The 23,466-nt window shown below is 39.8% G+C and overlaps 2 protein-coding genes across 7 annotated transcripts in view; one reads left to right on the top strand and one right to left on the bottom strand.

Annotated features, from left to right (window-relative positions):
- LOC135173075 (homeobox protein orthopedia-like) overlaps positions 1-23,466 on the bottom strand; it is a 115,321-nt gene that overhangs the window by 47,102 nt on the left and 44,753 nt on the right. The window lies entirely within an intron of this gene.
- On the top strand, positions 597-22,924 carry LOC135173082 (retinal homeobox protein Rx1-like). 2 transcript variants are annotated; one of them, XM_064139707.1, is made up of 5 exons: positions 597-1,352; positions 7,395-7,618; positions 21,334-21,434; positions 21,742-21,920; positions 22,021-22,924. In XM_064139707.1, the coding sequence occupies exons 1-5, from the start codon at positions 1,163-1,165 to the stop codon at positions 22,179-22,181; spliced, it is 855 nt and encodes a 284-aa protein (XP_063995777.1). In that variant the 5' UTR covers positions 597-1,162; the 3' UTR covers positions 22,182-22,924. The 2 variants fall into 2 exon arrangements, with proteins under 2 accessions (XP_063995777.1, XP_063995778.1); XM_064139708.1 differs by having other exon boundaries at positions 22,001-22,157.

Genomic DNA, 23,466 nt, shown 5'->3' with positions numbered 1-23,466 from the left:
CCCTCTCACTCCCCACAATTACCCGTCACCCCAGAAATCCACCACAAGAATCACCCACCCTCCCCATCCCCCTAGCGCATGCGTCCACCCCTCACCCAAGATTCCTTTATCCTCAAACAAAAGTTAACAATTTCCCCCAAGAGCACACGGGGAGGGAAAATACATTTGAGCACAGAGGTAGTATCACGGAAGCCCAAACTTATCCTCCTGAATATCCACTCTCAGCTCTCCCTTTCGCACCAGCATCTTCCGTTATCATCGCCCCAAACCCGCGAATTAGCCCCACCCGTGAGACAGCGACAGAAATCGTACGGCATTTGTGTGAATCCGACAGAGAATTCACCGTAAAACGCATTTCCACTGGATCTCTCCCCCGTCCTCCCCCTCCCCACCCATTTCCACCCCCAACCCCCCTCCAGCCATTAGTTGAAGTGAGAGTTGAGCACCACTGACTCGCCATGTTCGCGATACTCTCTCACCATTGGTTATCGGCATTGGCGGACGTACCTGACATTGGCCATCGTCCAGCCACGCCCACCGCCCCCTCTCCCCTACGTTCTGGATGGCTGAGGGGCGAAGGGAAGGAGGGTAAAGGGGAGGGAGTGAGAAAATACTGGGGGATATTGCAGAACAGAACATAACAGAACCGACATCACTGCTTTACCCCACCGTAAACCGGCGTGTGCCACCACTCTCCTCCCCCAATTCGCTCTCTCCGTTCATCCAGTCCAGTCAAGTATGTGTGACGTGTCTAACCCCTAAGCGTGAGCCACCACTTTCCATCAGCTCCTAGTGCATGCTCACACGACGCACGATCAACACGGTCCCGGTAACGTCGGATAACAGTTGTAAAAACCGCGTGATAATCACGCGAATCAATAACGAACGAGTAATAAATAAATTTGCAATGATAATTTGCCAAATTGAAGTGTTGTTTTAATTGTAAAATCAGTTACATTGATTTTATCAAGTGCATTGATTTTATCTTTTTTTTTTAAACTATGAGTGATACCAGCCGAAATAGTTGATCGAGGGACGCGGTACTGCATCGGTCAAATAAGGGGTTGAATTAGAACAATCGGAGACAATGACACAGTACGCGAGAGATTGATTCTCGTTGTGGATTTTTTTTTTAATGCAATTGTGATTGGTGATATTGATTATGGAGTCTGAACAGATGATTGAGAGGGCATCGAATTCCGAAGATTTGGGACTGCCTAAACCGTCTAATAGTATTCCTAGGCACAGTATCGATGCGATACTCGGAAGAGGACAGAAGAGAAATCATCAGGAGATGGAGGAGGGGACTAGGGATATCCAGTTTCCTGGGAAGGATACTCAAGAGAGTACCGGTAATTTATTCATTTTAAGAAAATCAATGCAATCGAGTCAACGAGACATCGAGACAAAAATAATTTTTGTTCCATTATTTATCCGAGAGAAATTATCCTAAAATAATTATTAATGACATTCACGTTGACGGGACAATTGCTAATGAGAAATTCTATTATTTTAGTTGTTATTTGGGGTCTGTTTTAAGGGTGAATAATTAATTGGAATTAGGTTATTTTTTATTTTTCTTATCTGATATGTTTTAATATTTTTTTTCCCCCTCGTCATAAGCCGCGAGGTAGTCCGACGGCGAGTGCACAAGGTACCCCTCTCGGTTGACTAATAAGCCTCCCTCCTCACCCCTCCCGCCACCCTCAGTGAACAGGTCAAATGGGTAGCTGTGCAATTAATCACGACGATAATCAGAATTAGTTAGACCGCGTGTCTAGATTTACCCACATGCGTATTAAAATCGAGGCTAAAACAATTCATAAAGTATTCTTGATGCCCAGTTTTACCAACTGGTCGTAAATAATTCATATTTAATTAGGACTGGAGGCGGAATTTAGATATTAATCTAACAGCGGGTGAGAGGCTCGTCATGTTGATCGACGTTCGAGTTAATGGAGATGTTAATTTTAATTGAGAGAAGAAAAGGGAATGAATGGGTGAGGGAAAATACTTCTGAATAAGTTAGGGGAGTTTACAGGATTTCATCAGCAAAAATTATAAATTTTTATTATATTATTCAGACATAGGATGATTTGGATTTTTTAATATTTTATAAATTGTTTGATTAATGAAAAACTAAAACTCAGAATTTTTTAAAATCAAATTATCGTGAAATTGAGATAAAAATAGAACTGAAATTATAAAGTTTAAGTGATAAAAATCCTTGTTGCGCGAAAGTGTCCTTGAAAATTACCATAAAAATTATTTAACTGTGACAAATGGGGCAAATGCATTGAACAATTTTTATGGGTAGTTTTATCGGTGGAACTGGAAGAATGAAATTTCACAGTGCGTGATCGTGAAAACGCGAGAGACGCTAATCGATGGAACAAAATAGTGCTTCAGAGTGAGAAAAAAAATAGGAGGATGGAAAGTTGGAGACAGTGTACACTGTGCAAAACTGACGTAGATATCGTGGGACAATGTCAGCGTATAATTGGAAAATCGTTATAATCGACGTAACAATCTCTCTCGGGAGAGTGTGTGGTGTGCAGCGCTTTGCCACGACTAATTTGTTGAAGAGCGATACCCCTGGTGACCGGCTAAGTTGTCCCTAAGGGGCTTTTTCCCAACATTTCTCCTCAATTTTCCAATTTCTTGTGATGAACGTAATAATTGCATAATTGTTTGCAAATTCATATTTTAAATTAATTTTGATAAATTACTAACGACGTTATTTCCGTAAAACACATTTCATTTTGAAGGTTTACACAAGATCTTGAAAATGGGGTTCGAATTATCAAATTTTACTCAGCCACTTTGGAGATACTCCAATTTAAAAATAATCGCTTTTTCTGCAGTGTCTTGCAATCGAAAATAACAATTGTTTAGCAAAAAAAATTAATTTCTGCAGACAGAGTCTTAGAAGATTGAGGAGATGCCTCTACAGCAGAAAAGGGAAGTCGTGAGATCAATGATAATTGTTGTTGAAGAATCAATTGAAATAATTTGCTAAGTAGGTGAGAAAGTAAAAATTAATTGATTTTTCCTGTGCAATAGCTCGAGGAAGGGATAATGTCTGTATTGTAGAAGATCGTGAATGTAACGGTCTGACGTACCAATACAAATACACCGAGCAATGGTAATAGAGGGGTGAGTTGAAGGCGTATAAGCATAAATGTGGTAAAAGTGCATTGGGTGGCAGTCGTAAAAGGCTTTGTTATAGGGGTAATACCGAGTAATACTGATCGCGTGACACTGCCACGGGCCCCACCGAGGCAATTACGTGTAATTTCATACCCATTTATACTGGATACCTTGTTTTTTTTCGGCCATAAGTCACACTCTCCCAGGGACTACTGCCGAAATGAAACGTCGTTGAAAAAAAAAAAAAAACCAGTGAAAACGGATTAGAGTAGAATGTTGAAAATAAAAATAGAAAGTTGAGTTACAGACAGGCCAACATTTCCAGGCATGTACAAGCGTGCGAGATCAAACTTATCGAAGTAAATTAATCGGATCGAGCTTCAATCCATTTACCTTCGGGGGGTTTTATTATTCAATCCTCTGGGCTCATTAAAACTCTTATCGTAACTGTAATCACATTATTTATTATTGGAGATCTGATGAAGGGATATCTTGTTTCATATTTTTAATGCTTTAATGGAACTTTGTACTGGATTAAAAATATCAGAATTTATTAAGTTTGTTATTGCGAATAGATGATCACCGATGATGATTTTTTTTCAATGCTCGTATTTTGTTTCAGATTTTTTTTGGTTCTGTAAAATCGTTAAATCAAATTCCAATAAATCTCAACATTTTTTGTTTCCAAATATTTCGAGAAAATTTCTTTTATCCTGACTAAAACCCCATCCTTGGAATATAGTAGAAAAATCTTCATTTACACGAAGATAATAAAAAATTATCAAAGCAATACATTTAAAAAAGACAAATGTAGCGTAATAATTTCCGTTTTCACTATTTAACTTTCGAGACGAAAAAAAAAAAAAATATAAAAACCAACACCTGGGAATAAAACGACTCTCCCTATTCGGTTGCTAGGACACGTGGGCCAACGGAAGCGAATCGCCCCGTGTGCGCACACACATACACACACATACACAACCACCAACACCCGCATGATCACGCGGTGGAAGGTGGTACAACCGCATACCGATGTTGAGAATCGATCAAATTTTCTCAATCAGAATGAACGGGGAATAGAAATCTCTGTCTGGTAAATTCCCAATTTTTCATCCTCAAAATGCCTTGTAATTATCGTCTGATGACGAGTCGCACTGGAAAAATTCTCGAAGGACGGGGTGAATGCCGGTTGAATGATTTCCCGTCACGTGAAATTCTCTCTCACGGCTGATCAAACTCTAGATCGGTAGAACGATTTAAACGAATTACCGTTCCTGTTATGGATGAATCAAACATGCACTCCGGTCTTACTGCACATTAGCTGGGATACCCCCAGACTACTGATCAATACCAGAGGCACGAGCAATTGCAATTGGGTAACGAGCAATTATCAATTTCAACTCGTTAGAAAGAAGACAAACTCAATTTTGGGAGTGATTGGTTTTTTTCACCTTCTGGCGATTGCAGTGGATGGAGACGGAGGATGGTGAGGGCATGAGAGAGGAAATTGAGGGATGAGGTGTCGCATTGTGGGGACAATGTTGTTGAGTACACGAAAAGAAATTTTAGGTAAAAATTAGACTTCCAGGGGGTGAAAGGAGGGACGAAAATTAATTTTATTACAAAAATCAGCCGCCGAAGTCGGACTTTTGCACCAAAACGTCATTTTGTTCCACATTTTGCCCTCTACCCGTCCAATTGTTATTTAGATAGGGGCATTCGGGGGGTCGAAGTTGGGACTTATCAATAAAATCTCCATGTCAACGTCGGGCAATATATTGAGGCGTGCAATTTGTAGAAAAATATATTCTTCTATCGCTGTGTAAGCGTTCGATGTCGAACAATTTTATTAAAAAAAAATTCTCCAGGTACCCCTTTGCCGTTTGTACCCAAAAAATTCGGGTGAAATGAGAGTGCATGTGGAAGTGGAAGGAAAGGCAAGCTTTCCCTCAATTGTATTGTGCAGACGACGGCTCGACACATTGGAAGCGCGCGCCGCAGCCCGATGCCACCAGAGATATCCCAATAAAGCCTAGCACGCCACCAAACAATTAAATTATTAACCGGTAGCGATAACGAGGCATGGTAGGCGCTGATTACTATTATAATGAAGCCTGTGTGCAAGGACTCACAATTTTCCATTTAATTGTATCATTTTTTTCGTTGGGTTTTCCGGCGGCATAATCGACTTGGAGGGAGTTTTGCTACGAGAGAGGAGCACTCGTGGTGGGAGATGTTAATGGGGTTAGAGGCTGCAAGTGAACATTATCCGGGCCATTCTTACATAATTTATAAATTTATCGGATTTTTAGAATTCAATTGTGGGATGAAAATTCGAAAAATTCGATGGAATTCGCCATTTTTTTAATGAGCTCAATCCTTATTTAAGAATGTAGCAAAAGCGATTCTTCAAAAATAGCTAGAAATTTTCATAATAGAATTTTTGCAATATGACAATAGCAAGAAATCGAGAGAAAACAATTTTAAAATGAAATGAAGAAAACTCCTTTGAGGTATGCTCTGTTCCACGGGGGGGAAATTGAGAGGCTGTATCTTGACATGAGATTGTTTGTACTCGACAGCTTGATTTTCCTCGTTGGCAAATACACAAACACATATATTCGATGGTAGTTGAATTTCGCATGAGGAATGCCAGTGTGCCAAGGACATATGCACAAAAGCGAAATCAATGTATAGGTGGTGCACAATAATGTAACGTTATACTGAGTAGAAAGGTAGCGAGTAAAATCCGATGACAGCTTAAGAGGTTTTTCATTGAAATACTCTCGGGGATTTCGAATTTCTCTTATTTTACCTCATTTCCACTGTAAAAATTTGCGTATGAAATTAAGATTTGAGAAATGCACTTTGCCAGATCAATATCAAGATTTAAACTCGGGTTGACAACAGTCAAATAATAAAGTTGTTGTAAAATTTAACAGATGGCGAAGGTTCGTTCCCAAAACCTTAAAGTAATGGATCCCGAAACAACGGTTATTTTTGCACTTGATTAATTCATTGAAGATTTATCAATTTATTCAACAGCACCAAAAATACGATCTGACAAAAACGAATGCAAGCTAAACACGAGACTCAAAGTGAAGTCAGCAGCAGAAAGGACTAAATTCCTTAATCCTCTTTGGTCTTTTGACGGCGGCGAGGCTGAACTCTCTATTTAACACCCATTGCCTCTTAAGAGTTCTCGTCTATGTTTCATTTTATTTTTCCTCCGAAGGCTGCATCCTCTCAAGCGAGTCGACGTACCAGTGACGAATCGACACTCATGAAACACCCGAAAATAAAACAATTTCATATCCCAGAGGATTAAAAAATCATTAAAAATTTCACTACACTTCACTATATTTTTTTCCTGCTCTCTTTAATTATTGAAATTATAATTTCAATATGTTAAACTCATTGAATGATTTATTGATTCAAGTGGGTGGGGGAAAAATCGGTGAAAAATCAGGGTACCGCCACCCAAATTTTGCCAGTCACCTTCGCAAATCGGTAATCGAACTGGAGTTCTCTCCGTGTAGAAAAAATTTGCGACGAAAAATCTTCATCTCATCATCGGATTTAGTTTTCAAAATTTGTACCTTGCGATTTATTTAATTCTAACAGACCTCGATTGAAATTTTTTTTTTCGTCTGAGTTGATGCTTCCATCAGCAGCGATCGCCTCAAAGTTTAACTCGATTAAATCGGAGCCAAAAGGTAGTATTAAGACAACTGTAATAACGCCAAGTGCTTTTTCCCTGTGAGATAAATTTATCGATGAGATCGAAGGAGAGCACCCATTAGAGGTTAAAAAAACGTTTCGTCCGCCGAGTCCATTATCCTATCTCCACGTGTCAATCTCTTAAGTAGCTAGAACGTTTCACTGGGCATTGGTAAGGACCCCTTTACACACTTCGCCGTTGATACAATCTCATATTTCTTTTTCGTATAATACAAGGAGTTGAAAAAAATTAGAATCGAAAACTGGTTGAGTTGTGCCCGAGAGAATCAGCATCTCTGTTCTTCATTTGGATTTACACAGTTGTAATATTTCGAATACTACAAAGACAATAAAAAATTTACGGTTTCTTGGGGAGATGAGAGACTTGTCTAGGTTGTGATGTCAAAGCATAATTTATGAAACTTATTCCAGAACAGCAAGACGATAATTTAAATTATTTTGAATTATTTTGAAGTCCCCCAAAATTTTTTCAACCCAATGAAGGATTTTTAATTAAATTATAGGTGAGAACTCTTGCAATTCAACGGGTGGTGGAAGTGACGAGGAACTGGGTGCCAACTGTGACGATGTAAATCCAAGCAAAAAGAAACACCGGAGAAATCGTACAACATTCACGACTTATCAACTTCATGAACTCGAACGAGCTTTTGAAAAGTCACATTATCCGGACGTTTATTCGCGTGAGGAGCTGGCTGTGAAGGTCAATTTACCGGAAGTCCGTGTTCAGGTAAATTTAATTGTTAATTTACCAATAACAAAACTGGGAGACAAGTTGAAAAATTGCAACTATTATTAAATTTGAAGGACCTATCAATTTTTTAGTTAATTTTAATTTCAATTTTCTTGAATTCTCGTCAGCATCAACAATTTATTTCACGGCTGGAGAATTTTTCATTTTATTTTTAAAAAACACGCTCAATTTTCATTGCACCTTTTCTCTTCATCGTAATTAAACTAATCATAAAATTAAATCATTCAACATAATCACTTTCATCAACGAATCACTCCCCGTGCCGTGACCCGATATGTCAATCTTCACAACTTTAACATTTGACTTTACAATTGAAATGTCGAATTCTCATGTGGTTCGGTAATCGTATTAAGATAAATTAAATTAATTATGTGCGTGACAAAATCCATAGACCCTAAAATTTTCCAGTGCTACCAATATTTCTAGTGAATGTTATTCATCAAATACAAAAAGAAAATAATTACTTCATAAAGGATAATTTCAATTTTTTAATTGACCTACAGTTTTCCTCGTAATTCACCAAATGCTAAAATTAAATAATTAGCATTTAAAAATTCGGTATTCCTACCATTCGTATGCAGTAAAAACCTCCTTAATTACCTACCTCCCCCACCCTACTCACTCACCCTATCACTATAAACTTTTCGCATGAGACTTTGACACTCAGCGTTATCAATTGTCAATTAAAAATGACGAAATCACTCAGCTCTCTCCTTCCCTCCTCCACTTGTCTATTTTTCTTCATCCTATTTTATTTTATCTCGAGTAATAAGCTTAAGGGATTAGGAGAGGAAAGAGTGATGCACACGCAGAGTAACAGGGGGACAGCAAGGGGGGAAGGGGGGGCGGTTGGTACTAGTGGAATGAGATAGAAAGGGACGGAATGAGAAAAAAAAGAGAGAAAACGAAAATAAAAGCAGTGAGAAGAGTAAGCGTCACTCCACTTTGTGAAAATTGGAAAAAGTCTTGTCGTTTTACGGGAGAGTGAGAGGGAGTGATGAGGGAAGGGGGTTGAGGGGATAAAGAAAGAGAGAATGAGACGACAGTGGACGACAGGAGGCTCCTAAACGCAATTAAAAATTTTAATTACTATTTTACTGAGCTCTTTCGTTTGGCACGTCTCCCACTGTGTGTCCTTGAGTCCACTTCTCTCAATTTTTTTTTTTTTTTATTCGAGGGGATAAGTAACTCAGAATGACACGAATTGGGGCAATTATCCGACGGGGATTAATTTGAAAAATTAAATTACGAGGGGTTTTTTCTAGGAATAGTGGGATAAAGTCACTATTCCGGAAAAATGAATTCATGTTATGGAAATGAAAAGGTCTAGGTGGAAAGAGTGAATTTTCAGCTGATGCAGTGGTTTTCATAGGGCTTGTAGTTTACTGGCTTAATCGATATGTCGACGCACGCGACTGCGTGGTATTATCCCTGTCACGCACGTAATTAATTTAATTTAGTTTTATACGAGTGCTGCACCACATGAGGATTTGCCATTTCCATTTTACATTCAAATGTTGAGGTTTCGAGGATTGGGATTTTATGGGACACTACAGTGGAAGTCATTTGTGGCTACAGAGATTATGGGTAATTATTCAATTTTCGGGTTTATTGAGTTACGGTTTTTTAAAAGTATAGCTCAACTGATAAATTTTAGTGTTAACATTAAATCATTCTCGTGTTTATCTATTTACAACATGACAAGTTGCCATTTCTATTATTAAGTTGTTGACGCTTTAAAAATCGAGAGTTTGCGGGTCACGACAAGGGCAGTAATTAATTAATAGCTAATCAAGGAAAAGACGAGAAATTAAGAATTATTTATTTATCAAGTGGACATGTTAATTTTTTTCCAACTGAAATGGATTATGATTCCATTGAAATGTCCAGATTGAGGTCTTGAAAAATCCTCCTGATTGTCGTTATGCCCATAACTAATTTAATTCAGTTTAATCTCGGTTAATTTTCCATAAATTCATCTAGCGTCAATCAAAATTATCATGTCATAAAGAGTCATGAAATTACCCCATTCTTCATTCATCAACGAGTCCCTCAAAATGATTACGAAAACTCGCGCAAATTAACTGATGTAATAGATGTCAATTTATTCTCCCAATAAATGTTAAACAGCAACAACATCCATCGTATACGACAGTTAATTCGATGATTAGGTATCTCCGTACAAGCGATAAACTAGCGGACGTGCTCGCGGCACTCCTGTTTACCTTCACATGGCAAAACCCGATTTCAGTGATCGGTATTATCGAATGACAGTGGCTTGGAGGAGGGGAATGAACGACGGAGGGATGTGTTTAGCACGTGCATTAAATCCCCTGGAATATCATTCCCTCTCTCCCTCGACGCCATATCACCCGATCCTCGCTAATTTATTCTGAAATCCGCAGTGGCAGTGGGATTCCATCCCTCACCCACCACCGTTCACCATCCAATTTAAACCATAAACGTTTTGTCCGCGAATGCGCGCGCACTTGCCTCTTGCGTCGAAACCACAAGGGAGCGCGCATCCGCCCACATTTTTTTTTTCTCCTCATTCTGTAATTGCATTTGGGAGGGGAATACCCAGGACACTGATCGGATTCATCCCTGCGCTGGGCCAATAATATTTCACTATGTTTATAGGGCTCATAGGGTATTTTCAATTAAATTGTAATACCTGAGAATAAGAGCTCTGGATTGCGATGACGGCCGACGAATACCACACGAAAAGAAGTTTTTGATAAAAATTAGACCTTTAGAGGGTGAAACGTGGGAGGAAATGCCAATCAATCACTTTATCGGTCCAGTTTTATTGGAAAAATGAGACTCGGAAGGCTAATTTTCGTGATAAAACTCACCTTCGTCCCTCGTTTCACCCCCCGGTGGTCTAATTTTTACCCAAAATTTCACTCCGCAAAAACTTACTACTGTGGGTTCTTAAAATAAGAACCGTCGGGGTTCGGAAAATCTCTAAAAAAATCTATATAAAATTCAGCGATTTCTTTTGGTGGTGCAATTCCAATCCAGAAACTCCTTCTGACCCATGACAATTGTTTTTATAAATTCAAAATCAGCTTACGCCACAAAATTTTGTACGTTCACTCCTCCCTGGCGTATTCATTCTTATTGTCTTTTTTATTCGTTTGTTGGAGGGGTGGGATGAGTGGAAAGGTGAAAGCATCGCGGGACGGCCTCGACGCCGATCCATTATACACGGCCCATTGTCGCGGGGGAGGGGGAGCAGGGGGGGGGGCGCATTACCATTTCTGTCACGCGATCAGGCGCGATTGCCCCTGTCTTGCTCTCTCCTGAAACGAATCAACTCGAGGATTGGCAATGGGTGAAGAAGATGTAACGAAAATGTCTCGATAAATTCCAAAAATTGAGGATTTTATCTGTCAAAATGCGTAACGAGCCCTTTTTAGTGGCTCTGGCGTAATAAAATTGAAAATTCCCAGTGGTTTCATTCAATTATGTGTGAGAATTCTACATTTCCGACGAACTTGAGGGGTTGAGATTTGATGGATTGAAATTAATTCCAAAGGCATGAGTTTGTTCTCCATTCGGGTAATTTCCAGTCATCCATTTTCATTTTTTTTTTTCCTTTTAATTTAAATCGCGTGCCACGGTCTCATTTAAATTAGAAGATATTTCACTTGGCCTAGTAAATTGAACTATTTCGAGCGTGATTCTATTTCGAACGCGAAATTGCCAATGACAGATTTGACGAGAGCGGGGAGGGGGCGAGAGAATGGACGAGCTACAAGCGGAATAAAAAAGAAGATTGATTTTTCGCGGTAGCCCGAAATTAATTTCCTAGTTGGATCGCCTGCATGTCCTTCAATTTCACATCTTTTTGGTTTCAATTCTTTTTTCTCCCTTTCTCGAGCAAAAACCCGAACTGTCTATTTGCGAAATTAACAATTCACAGCGACCACTCATATTTCTGCCGTATCCCAACAAATTTTTCGCTGTATTTATTTCTATCGTTTGACTTTGATTTTTGAACGGTGGAGTTACAAGTGTCATTTACGAATAGAATCAGCGGATGAACGATAATGCTCGAGACGTTTCTAACGTCTCCGGGGTATCACGCGAATGTAACCCCCCGGGCGGGAGGGGGGGGGGGGATTTTGGTCGATTTTATTTACTGAATTGTCGGCATGGAAACAGGAAAAGTGCACAAAAAATTCTTACCCTCTTGTACAATTCCCTAAAAACAATCCCTTAAAATTTACCCACCATTTTAATAACTTTCTTTATTATCTGCATATAAATAACTGCATTGGAAGGATAAAAAAAATTCTCTCCCTGTGAGGTACAGTTTTCTCAATGATTCCATCAACAAATTGAACATTCCCCATCCGGCTGCAGATCCCCATTAACATGATTTATCCGTCATCCCTCATATTCTCATATTATGGGGCATAATAAAAATCGTCCAGTGTCGCGGTTCTCACCGATTTCTCCCCAGTTAACGGATTTATGTGTTCGCTCTCGTACACATATTGGCATCATTACTACATCCCAAGATATCGCCATTTCCACGCACACGAGTGAGTGAGAAAGTGAGAGTAGGGCTTATATTTTCACGGTTGAGCAATCTTCAGCACCAACGAATATTATGTACTTCAAGCGACGTGAGACTAAGGGGATTATCCAACGATTTGCGTCAATTTCCGAAAGGTAATTCGGACTTCTGTCACGCGCTTCTTTCCCTCGAACAGTTTTTTTTTTTGTTTTGACTCTCGGAAATGGGACGAGCAGGAGAAGGTGAGAAAGAGAGAGAGAGGAACATTACGTCGGGATCATTTGTTAATTCAGGGGGGTAGCACCCTTCGGGGCGATATCACGAGTATTTTCGGAGGATTCGGGGCTCAAACAGTCATGGATACATTCGTCTTGTGCGTGACTGATTTGACATCGTTCGTTCTACCCTAATATTTTATCAATGTAATGTTGTTGGGCTTGAGCCACAGTCAAACGAGTTAAACATCCCGTGGTTAGTCATTCATGACACGTTACGTGTACCGATGTCAAATAGTAAATAATGTTGATTAACGGGAAATAATTAATTCAATTCAATTTAAATTTATGAGATTTTATGAATTTGTGTTGGCTGTGAAGATTGATTTTATTTCTTCGGACAGAAATTGCACGAGCGGTGATAATGGCTCAGTAAAAATTACCAGAAAAATCATAAAATGACACTTGGAAATGTAATCTATCAGTCACATAAAATGGCGATTACAAGAGCTTCGTGAAAATTGTCAAACGTCCAAAAATTTCCGTAACATTTTTTAATCTTCAAAAAATTCAAGAAAAAGACTCTCCATCTACTCCCGTATTCCATTATTTATCATAAACACCATAATATCCGGCAAAAATATCACCGAAAAACAAAGATCATAATGTCCCCTTAGTTATAGTGTCTTTCCTTCCGCTGGAACGTAAGCGAGGGCGTGTGATGTTTTCAAGCGTAAAATAAGATAATGGCTGGGACCAAGAGGTGTTACATGTCGAGGGGATGATGCCAGGGGTTAGTCCAAACCAGACCGAACAGTGTGATCCAAAACATCGGGTGTAACAGAGAAGGCGAGAGTCTAAGGAACCCCGAGAAATAAGTGAGACCGTGAGATCTCTGACACCTGTTTTGTCACGACGTGCGGGGGAAAAAAAAATATAATGCGAAGATATCTGAGTCTATCTTTGGGGGAAAAAAACCACTCGATGAGCTTTCGCGTCGGGACGGAATTGTCTCAGTAAAAGATGAGAAATTATTTAATCTCGAGTTGTGATAAATTGAATCCCGCATTTGCCAGAGGAATTGACAAATTTGCGATGAGAGAACGAGGAAATACAATTTTTCGCATGTCCAGGTGTCGACAAAACATTTGATCATTTGATTCGATAGAAGAAAATTTGAGACCCGGAATATTTCTCAATATATTTAAAAAAAAAATATTCTGTTAGAAAATGCAATTAGCATTGAAATATAAATCCTGAAGCACCCTAGACAAGATCCAATGTTCCTCACCCCCCCCCCCCCACATATGCATCTTCCCCCTTAACTTTCTCAGCGTCATCTAACGAGTATTATAATTACTGTCGGGTAACTCAATATTGCCCCCTCGATATGCTAAACTCTGTGGAATATAGTGTTAATAGGCGTGGAATGGCACAGAACAGGGCAACACTACCCTCCCCACACTTCCTCCCTACCCCCTCGTTACCCTCTCTTACACCCTCCCCACCCCTGCAGCTATTAATTGCGCTTCACCCTAAATGCAAATTGTTCGAAATTGAGCGAGGGCTCCCCGAATATTTGGAAACTCCATTACGGGGCCAGTGTTTGGTCCTTTCGTTGCAGTAACCCAAGCCTCTCTCGTGTGTAGTATAAATCCCATCCTCTCGCTATCCCTCTAACTTCATGTATACACCCTGCTGTTACGGCGAGAATGAGATACTGGGAAGAGAGACCCAGACGATGGCTTTAATCTCACCATGAAGTGTGTTAAGGATCGTCCAGTGATGATGATGTTGTAGATAATTATGATATTGTTCGTGGTATTAACCACTAAAGAGATTTATAGTCCATTTTCCACCGAGTTTGGAATATTATCGTGAAAATGGAGATCGAATGTAGCGATTAATTGAGATGAAACGATGCAGATAATCATTTGTCTGATAATTTTGATTTTATTTTTTATAAATCATATGCAAAAATAAAAATTCAGAGATCCTCGAAATTTATAGCAGAAAATTTAAAAAAAACGTTTAAAAATGAATTCAAACGCAACTCGACAAACCCGTAAATCACCAATTCCAAAACAATTAAAAGAATTAATGACTAGCTAATTAATGAATGATTGAAACAATTAGTCTATTCAATTTGTATAATTATGACTTTCGAATGCTGCGTTTTTCATCAATTCCCTCGAAAATATTTGACCCTTGTGCAGTCCTAATTATTTCCCCCAAAAACTACAACTAGGATTAAAAACCAGGAAGGTCTACCGAAATAAAGGAAAGGATACGAGCCCTAAATTAGCTGTCCATGAAACCACGAAGACTGTAGCGCTCAATTAAGTACTTCATTCAGTGTGCGCTTGACTAAAACTGGGAGAAGCTGAAGGAGAAGAGCGAAAGGGACCGAAGCCCCTTTCGACCTCTATCTTCTGCCAGTTCCCCCCTCCCTCTCCCTCACTCTTCGAGCATCAATCATGTCGGCAACCCTTTACCAAGGGCGGTTTTGCCCGATCCATTGAGACGGAGTGTTGTGCTCAAACACAAAAACACTTCATTTGGCAGATTAGCTGTTAAACACCGTTTTGGGGGCTAGAGGGGTACACGTGTCATTCAGAGAAGCAGACACCCCTGAATAACGAAAAAAAAAAGCGCTCAAGAGGGTGAGAAACATAGTTTTTGGTACGGGAAACCGAAAATAGATACGCAGAAGAAATTATTGAACATTAAATTTGTCTGATTTTGTTGTTCCTCTTCAATCCCATTTCGGTAACTGGCCAGAAAACTAGCGATTGTTATTAAAAATTTACACTTTATCAAATTCTGAGCCACAGCGATTATACCACCCGAATTACTTGACTATTCCCACAAAATTCCCCACAACTGAGATCCCCAACTCTAAAAATTCATAAATCGCATGTGCGCATATTAAAAAAACTCCTCGTTTTAATATTTCTCCCTCAATGAAATAGGAAAAAAAAAAATCTATTTATTATCCTTTGTCGGCAGTGCTATTACCATGTACCGGCAATTAACAATTAGCCGGCGGTCCTTGTAATCGAATTACGTGGACTATTGTGTCGGTACGCCAGGTACAAACGTATTCAATTCCCACCATCGACCTCGGCTAAATTTTTCCCTCTTATTTCAACTTACAATTCCCTTATGAAACATCACATCCACCCTCAGATCAAATTTCTAGCCGCTTCTTGTCGTTTACAAGCAAGATGAACCCCGTCACTCTACCTACCGCCCTAAAATAAGAGATGAGGAGTGGGGGTATACCTAGTAGGTAGGTAGATGCATAACTTTCCAACGAAAGTGGGTCCCACTGATCCCGCCAGTGAGATCTCTTACAAAGGCAAAAGGACCCGTCTTTTTCGGGATATAGGGACTCGTGTGTCGCTGGATGAATGTCACTTTGTGAAAATATATCCGTTTCAAGAATTTTTTGGGGATGGCGAGAGGTTCCCCCTCCCTTTCCTGAGATCATGATAGGTTTACAATAGGGAATATGTTTTCCCGGTTTTTTATTACACGATTGTAACAATTTTTATACTTTTGGAACTTGAATTACGCTTCAACTCCATTGACTAATGAACTTTATATTTATATGGTGCCTTCGATGGACTGCAACGGCGAATGTTTAACTCGTTAATGATCGTACAATGAGAAAATCACGGAGTTTTTCGTTTTCTTCGCCCACGAAAATTTAAAAAATTAAAAATATATACAAATTCGTATCTCTATTTTTAAAACATTGAGTACTGAGCATTTTTCCCCCATCTTGACTGGCACCGAACAGTTATTACATTTAGATAATTATGAAATTTGGTATCGTTTGAGGGTTCAAAAATATCCGTAAACTGTTAAACAAATGAATGATCATTATCCCCCCCCCACTCAAATAGCGTCTGTTTCTTTTGATCGACCCACTAATTTAGATCCCCCACTGACACAACCTACAAAGTAACTCATGTCCGTAATTAGTGGGACTATTCGAAAAGATGGCTGTCACCGGCAGAAGATATGGTGCGGTAAATCGGAAGACGCCAGGAAACGGTCGCAACTATTAATTTGGTTCTCATGCGGAAACCGGAGAAATATCGACGTGGCACATACACCAAGAGAGCAACTATAGGGAAGGAGAAACACAGCCTCCGGGTATGAAGCAGATTACTGTCTACCAGAGGCCTATGTGTACCCATTCACCAAATCGGTGTGAAGGGAGGTTATTTGTGAATGTGGGTGACGCTCACCATTATCTCTCTCTTTTTTCATTCCCTTTTAGCTGAGTTAATAATCATCAAAAGTCACAGTGTTTACCGAAGGGTCGACCCTTTGTACTTGGCCACGCGTATGTCCCTGGTGCTAATATGACTCCACTGGGATTTATTACGAGTTATTATTTTCATGTTGCCATTCTCAAATTTCATCCCCAAACGTGTGCCGATACTCACACAGATTTACATTTTACGGTTCCCGGAGTTGTCTGTCGTTGAAAAATATTTTCCCGTGAAAATTTTCACCGTAAAAATAAACTATGGTTACTAAATTTTACTTGCTACTGAAAACACATTAAATTACATTGTTTATATACACAAATTATTCCAACATTTATCAACAATCGTATACCTATTCGTTTGCCAGTCACATTGTCGTCGTTTTACATGTTTCCGTGAGCTAACTAAGCACAATAGGCTCATTGAAAACGAAAAAAATTGCCCGGTGACGACAATACTCGGTGTCAAAATACTTGGGCCATACGGCTAATTTGTTTTTACTTGAAAAAAAAACCGCGAACCCCATAACGTGACCTCATTTCACTATTATACCATACAACAAAATTCTCTCTCGTCATTCATAGTCGTCCCCATAAATTCTAGATGTCATAAATTTTACGAGTTGACGCTACGATGAGTTAATTGTCGTCATTCAGAATTCACATAATCACACAAATATAATAAAATGGTGGAAAAAAAGCTTACATTCCCTACAGACTCTTTTCAAAAAAGATTTTTAAGAATTTGAAAATAACAAAGATAGTTTGTCTGACTCAAGATGGCCCGTTTCCCCTTGAGGCCTTGATTTTCCGCTCCTTTACACCTCTTTTTTCCGTCATAAAAGGCGCAAAATCGTTTATACGCGGTTTGAAATGTTATTTGTAGCACATTAGTATTGTATTGCGGGGGAAGGGGGAGGGAGAAGCGAAAGGAGAGAGAATACTATTCTGGAAAGGGAGGGGTGGGGGGGAGAGGCAGAGCGTTGGAGTGTTTAAGGGTGATTACACGCGACGACAGGGGTGGCTTTATTGGAGGAACTCATGACCCAGTGGTTCTCAACTCACCATCTATGCAATAACAGCATTCGGGATCCGATTACGTACCCGTCGGTAGTGTATACTATGGGAACAGTAAATTCATTTTGGAAAGAGACAAAACCCTGAAAGGCAACGGGTGCCCCATGCGGTGAGATACCATCAGCCAGATCATTATCAAAATGCTTATCTAACATCGCATCACAAGGGAAAACAGTTCAGCCAGTTTCAACTGATGAAACTATTAATACTTGCAATTAATTTATCCTTCTCCCTCTCCCTCTCGCTCTCTCTCCCACCCCTTACGATGATATACTGTTTCAATGGAAATTGAATTGCCTGGTACTGATTTTACGATGAAATATGACAATTGTTTGTGTGGGTAGATGAGAACCAACGGTGGAAGATTGAATTTAGCTAGACAGTTTGACATGGGGTTGTGTATAAAAAGCAACGTTGAATAATAGACTTCGCTGAACCCTCGGCAAACAGTCGCCCTCGTATTTGACGCTTGTAACACCACACGCTTTGGTATATCTTCGCTTTATCATTGGTTCAATGAAATGTTTTCAGGGTATACTCTTGGATTGGTGGGTGCTTTGATAAAGATCGCTGGATTGCTCTGTAAGTGGACAGGCAGTTATAGGTTGTAAGTGATATCGGCTGATAATCGAAGATCTTCGTTTGATTGGTCCTCTTGAAATTTTCATGGTCGCAAATAGGTGGAGAATTACTCATGGAATTCCTTTTTTTTCATGGAGAGTGATATTCAATAACAATTACGTATGTTTTGACGTTAGTCCAGAGTGCACTGGGGTTAAGGAAAATTTTACGGTGCGAACATTTTCCCGTATTTTTTTAAACACTTTTATTTTGAAGTTTACTGCTGCGGGATCTTTCCTGAGAGTGTAAAATGAAAAAGTCCTCGCGGAACTTCTTCTAATTGGTTTTCCCCGATGGGATTTATGTCTGTTATTATGGAAATTACATTCCCCTGGTGGGTTCATATTAACCCTTGGTCTAATTATTATGATTCGGTAGTTCAGAGTTCTCATACTGTGAAGTGCACGTGGGATTTCAGAAAATAATAAGCAATAATTATAAATCAATTCTTCACCATTTTGAGTTGTTTCCCGACGAGCTCTGGTGGTTTTTACCGGGTGGCATCCATCCATATCCCCAAAAGAGAAACTCGCAGTCAACCATGAAATTCGTTCAGACACATCAACACTTCCCAACTCTTTTCTCCTGCACTATTTATTCCTCATTCCTGCTTCGAGTGGTCATGTGAGAACACGTTGAACAATAGCGTAAAATCTCTTAATGCGTACCCATCGTAGTGCATTCAACAATGTGATCATTGCTGCGTGTCAATCGGTCTCGAATACCATTTCACGACAATAATCCAAAGTACCCAAGCCAACACACAGAATAATACCGACCGGTGTTTGGTGCCTCTTCAATGAGAAGTGAGGAGACAAAAAAAAAAAAAGAAAGAAAGAAAAAACAGTTTTGAAAATGTGATTTTTTCGCGCGATATCGAGCACTTGGGATGCGTTCTTGAGTACTTGGGTACCTTCTGTCAAATTTTTTTCGTCCGTTGGATAACTCAATGTGTCACGTAACAATATATCGTAGACAATGGTTCATAGAGTGCTCGCTGATTTGTTAAAACATCGACAAAATTCAAGCATTGAAAGTCCGCCCTTTGTTAAATTATAATTTAATAGGGAGACAAAAAATATTGACTTCTCATTCTCTTTCAATTCTTCAACAGTTAAATCAACCTTAAATGAGTTTATTTTCCAGCAATTCTGCCCGTCGGAGGGTGTGAGACCAACTCCACTGCCGTCGGAGGCAAATATCTACGGTAATGGATTTATGACCTAAAAAGGTTAAACTACGTTACTACAGTTCTTTATATTTCCGCGAGGTAAAAAAACATCATACCCTCCCCATCTCCACCCACACTGGCTCCTTAACTTCTACTTATCCTCCCCGAATATCCAATCGTCGGTTTGGCGACTGCGACTGTTGTCCCCCCTGGGGGCAGCGTCACTGCACTACAATACCTCACTCCCTCTCTTTCTCATCCTTCCTTCCTCGCCGCCATTCGTCTCTCCTGAGATAAGAGTACGCCAGTGTCAGCCCCCTCCAAAATAAGAGGACAAAGTGAAATTCGCTTATTTTCCCATCATTCCAGCATGGCATCTTGTCCCATAGTCTTTTCTCATTCAACGATGCGCCGAAAGAAAATTGCCTCCTCTTCATAAATAGAATATCGTCCTGATGAGCTTGGGAAATATCGTCTACAGGAACGCGCTTGCTTTGTCCCCCTCACCATTCCACTCTCTTCCTTCTCCACTTTCTTTATGACTCTTACACTTTAGTCGTCACCCCGACGATGATTTTGCCTTTTCAACTTAAACGCCAAGACGTACAACTCTATTGAATTTACTCAGGAGTTATTATCGAAATAATATTTTCCCGTTGCTGGGGTTATTTTCTTTTAAAATGACTTTCTAACAAGAAAATATGAGATTCCAAGTTTACGATAAAATGCGCCAAGGAAAATTGAATTACTCCGTGATGGTTTAAGAAAGGAAGTTTAGCCCATAATAATCTCATCATAATTTTTCCTTCATTCACCTTTTTTTCCCCCTCCCTCTCCCTCTCATTCTCGTCACTTCTCCGTGGATGATTGCAATCATGAGAAAAAACTGTTTCCCCTTTTAAGCCGTTAATGAAGCCTGCCAATAGCAGGGCCACGTTACAATGAAGAAATCAACATGGCCGACATGAGAGTACCCCTCCCTGTGGCAAACGTTCCGCGAACCCTCACTTTCGATTTCGCCCTCGAGCTTGTTACTCTCCTTGATGCCCAGCAAGGGTGTGGAGCCCGAATCCCGTCTATCCCTCTATCCTCTCCCCTTCTTGCCTTTTCTTACTAGCCAGTTTAGGGGTGGACCAAACCCGCTCCGCCCCAGACGTTTCGCCTTCAGGCTGTATGCTTTCCTCGCGCCCATTTCTCCTTACTCTTCTCTTCAACCCCTCCCCCTTCACCTTTTTTCCTTTATTTTTTTTTCTCTGCAGTAGCAATACAAAAAAAAACCTCTCTCACTACTTATATTACCCACTTCCATCGACTCCTCCTGTCTCGTTATATCCTTCAACGTTTCACCGATTTTCCGCAGTCCAATATATCAGGGGAAGTGGTTGGGAATAGCCAAGATAGTGGAAATGATCTTTGAAGGTGAACAGGTCACGTGAGTGACTCAACTCGAGTTTTTTTTTTTTTTTTGCCGATTACTCAGCGATAATGTACTTTGGGCGGTAGTGCAGTGGCAGTAGTCTGTTAAAAACCACCAATTAGGAGATGACGAGATACCGTGAGTTCGGATAATGTGTTCCGACGCTGAATACTTCAAAAGAGCTACCGTTTAAGAGGTGCTACGGCACTAATGACTCTTGATGACTACACGTGTTCATTGTTGAATATGAAGAATGTTGAGGCTGAATGTTTGGGAATGGATGGAAGCGTTTGAAAGCCGGTACAATACTAATACAGAAATTGGAAGGAACTTGACGTAGGAAATTAATGGTTATTGACTGTGGTACCTCTTTGTTACAGGTGTGGTTTCAAAATAGAAGAGCAAAATGGCGAAGGCAGGAGAAAATGGAAGCTGCCAGACTGGGAATTGCCGATTATCATCATCATCCAGCAGCTATCAGGTGAGAATGGATGGATATCACGTTGTTTTCACCTGTTACAAGAGTTGACGAGATTGATGAGGACCAGCGATGCCATTAGGCCGAATTCCTGGGAAAATTTGGGTCCAAAATGATGGGCTTTCCTTATCTTTTCGACACAGCATTCGCTACTCTCAAGTATAGACTGGCTTGTCATGTCATTAGTTAGAAAGGTCTTTCCATGGAATATTAGGAACATTCTTTGCCCTTTCGACAGCCTCCGAATTATCCTCCAAACTTATTCTCGAGTCAGATATAATATTCAAAAACGCTTGATATTTTTCCGCAGAAATCATGGAGCCCCGACGCTAGGTCTTCCTGGTGATCCCTGGTTAACACCACCAGGTTTATTAACAGCCCTCCCAGGATTCCTCGCAGCTCCTCACACCGGCTATCCAAGCTATCTAACCTCGCCAAGACGACTGCCATCACCTCCAAATGTTGCATCCGTTGGCAACGGAATTCCAGGTACAAACACACCAAATATCGTACTCACTGAACCATTAATTTCATAATTAACCATGTAGATCAGTACTAATCACTCACAGTTCGTCTATACTTTCCCTAGGAGCGTTGAACGGCGGTCTATCTGGCATAACCTCAGTTCCCCACGTGCAGCCATCACCGAGCCCACCAGGACACGATCCACGAACATCAAGTATCCAAGCCCTGAGAATGAGGGCCAAGGAGCACGTCGAGAGTCTCACCAAGGGCCTTCAGATGGTTTGAAATACGGAGGATACCGGTGTCTCTGACACACGGTCACAACTGTCCGATAATACAGATCCCATGTGACAGCTCTTCGATCCATTATCATTGGAAATTCCGGAGACGTTTCTCGAGTCAAGAGTTGCAATGTGCAATATAGAGAAACGTGGGTGAGAATAACTTAGAGAGTAGCTCAAGTAAATGAACTACAATTTTCATTTATCTCGATTAACACCAAGATCTGATGAAGAATGTAGACAGACGTGATGAGATAATAGTTCAAGATTTGTTGAGTGTGTTGATTATTTCACGAGAATGAAACTGATTAAAATCGAATCGCTATTATTAGAGGATCTAAAATATTATAAATATTATAAATATATAAATTTATATGTAGATTACGTAGACGTTTGAAGTGGATAACTGGCGGATTCTAGAGACGTAGACGAAAATGACGAAACAGACGGTGAAATTGATAAGAAAAAAAAAACCGAAGTGTGAGAAATTGTAATGTAACATGGAGATACATTCACGTAACAATATCATGCAGTATTAATAAGTTATAAGGCGACAAACAATGTGAAACTCGAAAATTCTAGTGTTATGGTGATTTAAATTTTTTTTCAATGATTTAAGATCAATTTAATGACAACAACCCTTTCAATTTGTGCCCCATGAAATGTCGCTACACCAACCAAACATCTATTTGTATATAATTGCTCGTGATAAAATAAAAAAAAAGAAATTTGATGTACATATTTAAACAGACTGTCTCGGAGTCATTTTAATTGCACGAAAAAAAAAATCATAATCCTCATAAATTTGGAAATGTAAAATCAATAAATCCACTTTTGTGGCATATCAAAGAGATGAGGCTAAAAAAGAATTACGCGAGGAAAAGAGTGAATATACAGAAAGGCAGAGGATAGTGTTTGTTAAGGAATTAGCATATCAAAGGATGATTTTAATTAAGACTCAATTAATTTCGCTCGGTGGAGTCTCGGCCATTTGATTATTGGCCGATTTTTTTTTTCACCTTTCACTTTAATTACAATGACAATCCCTCTCTTCCAGCCTTTCCTCCTCCTCCTCCACCCTCTCACCTTTCCACCCACCAATGTGAAAACAAAGACCTAAGACAATTGAATTGATCAGCCAATCAGTCTCGAAAGAAGCAGTTGAATAGAATTTAAATGAATTTAAGATGAAAAAACATTGGAATAGAGGAGATAAATAAGAGATTGGGCCAATGGCTAGTGGGCAAGGGGATTCAACAATTGATTTCGAATGGTCACAGGCTCCATTA

The sequence above is a fragment of the Diachasmimorpha longicaudata genome, chromosome 2, assembly GCF_034640455.1.
Source record: "Diachasmimorpha longicaudata isolate KC_UGA_2023 chromosome 2, iyDiaLong2, whole genome shotgun sequence".
Lineage (NCBI taxonomy): Eukaryota > Metazoa > Arthropoda > Insecta > Hymenoptera > Braconidae > Diachasmimorpha > Diachasmimorpha longicaudata.
This window is presented reverse-complemented; position numbering and strand designations above follow the sequence as displayed.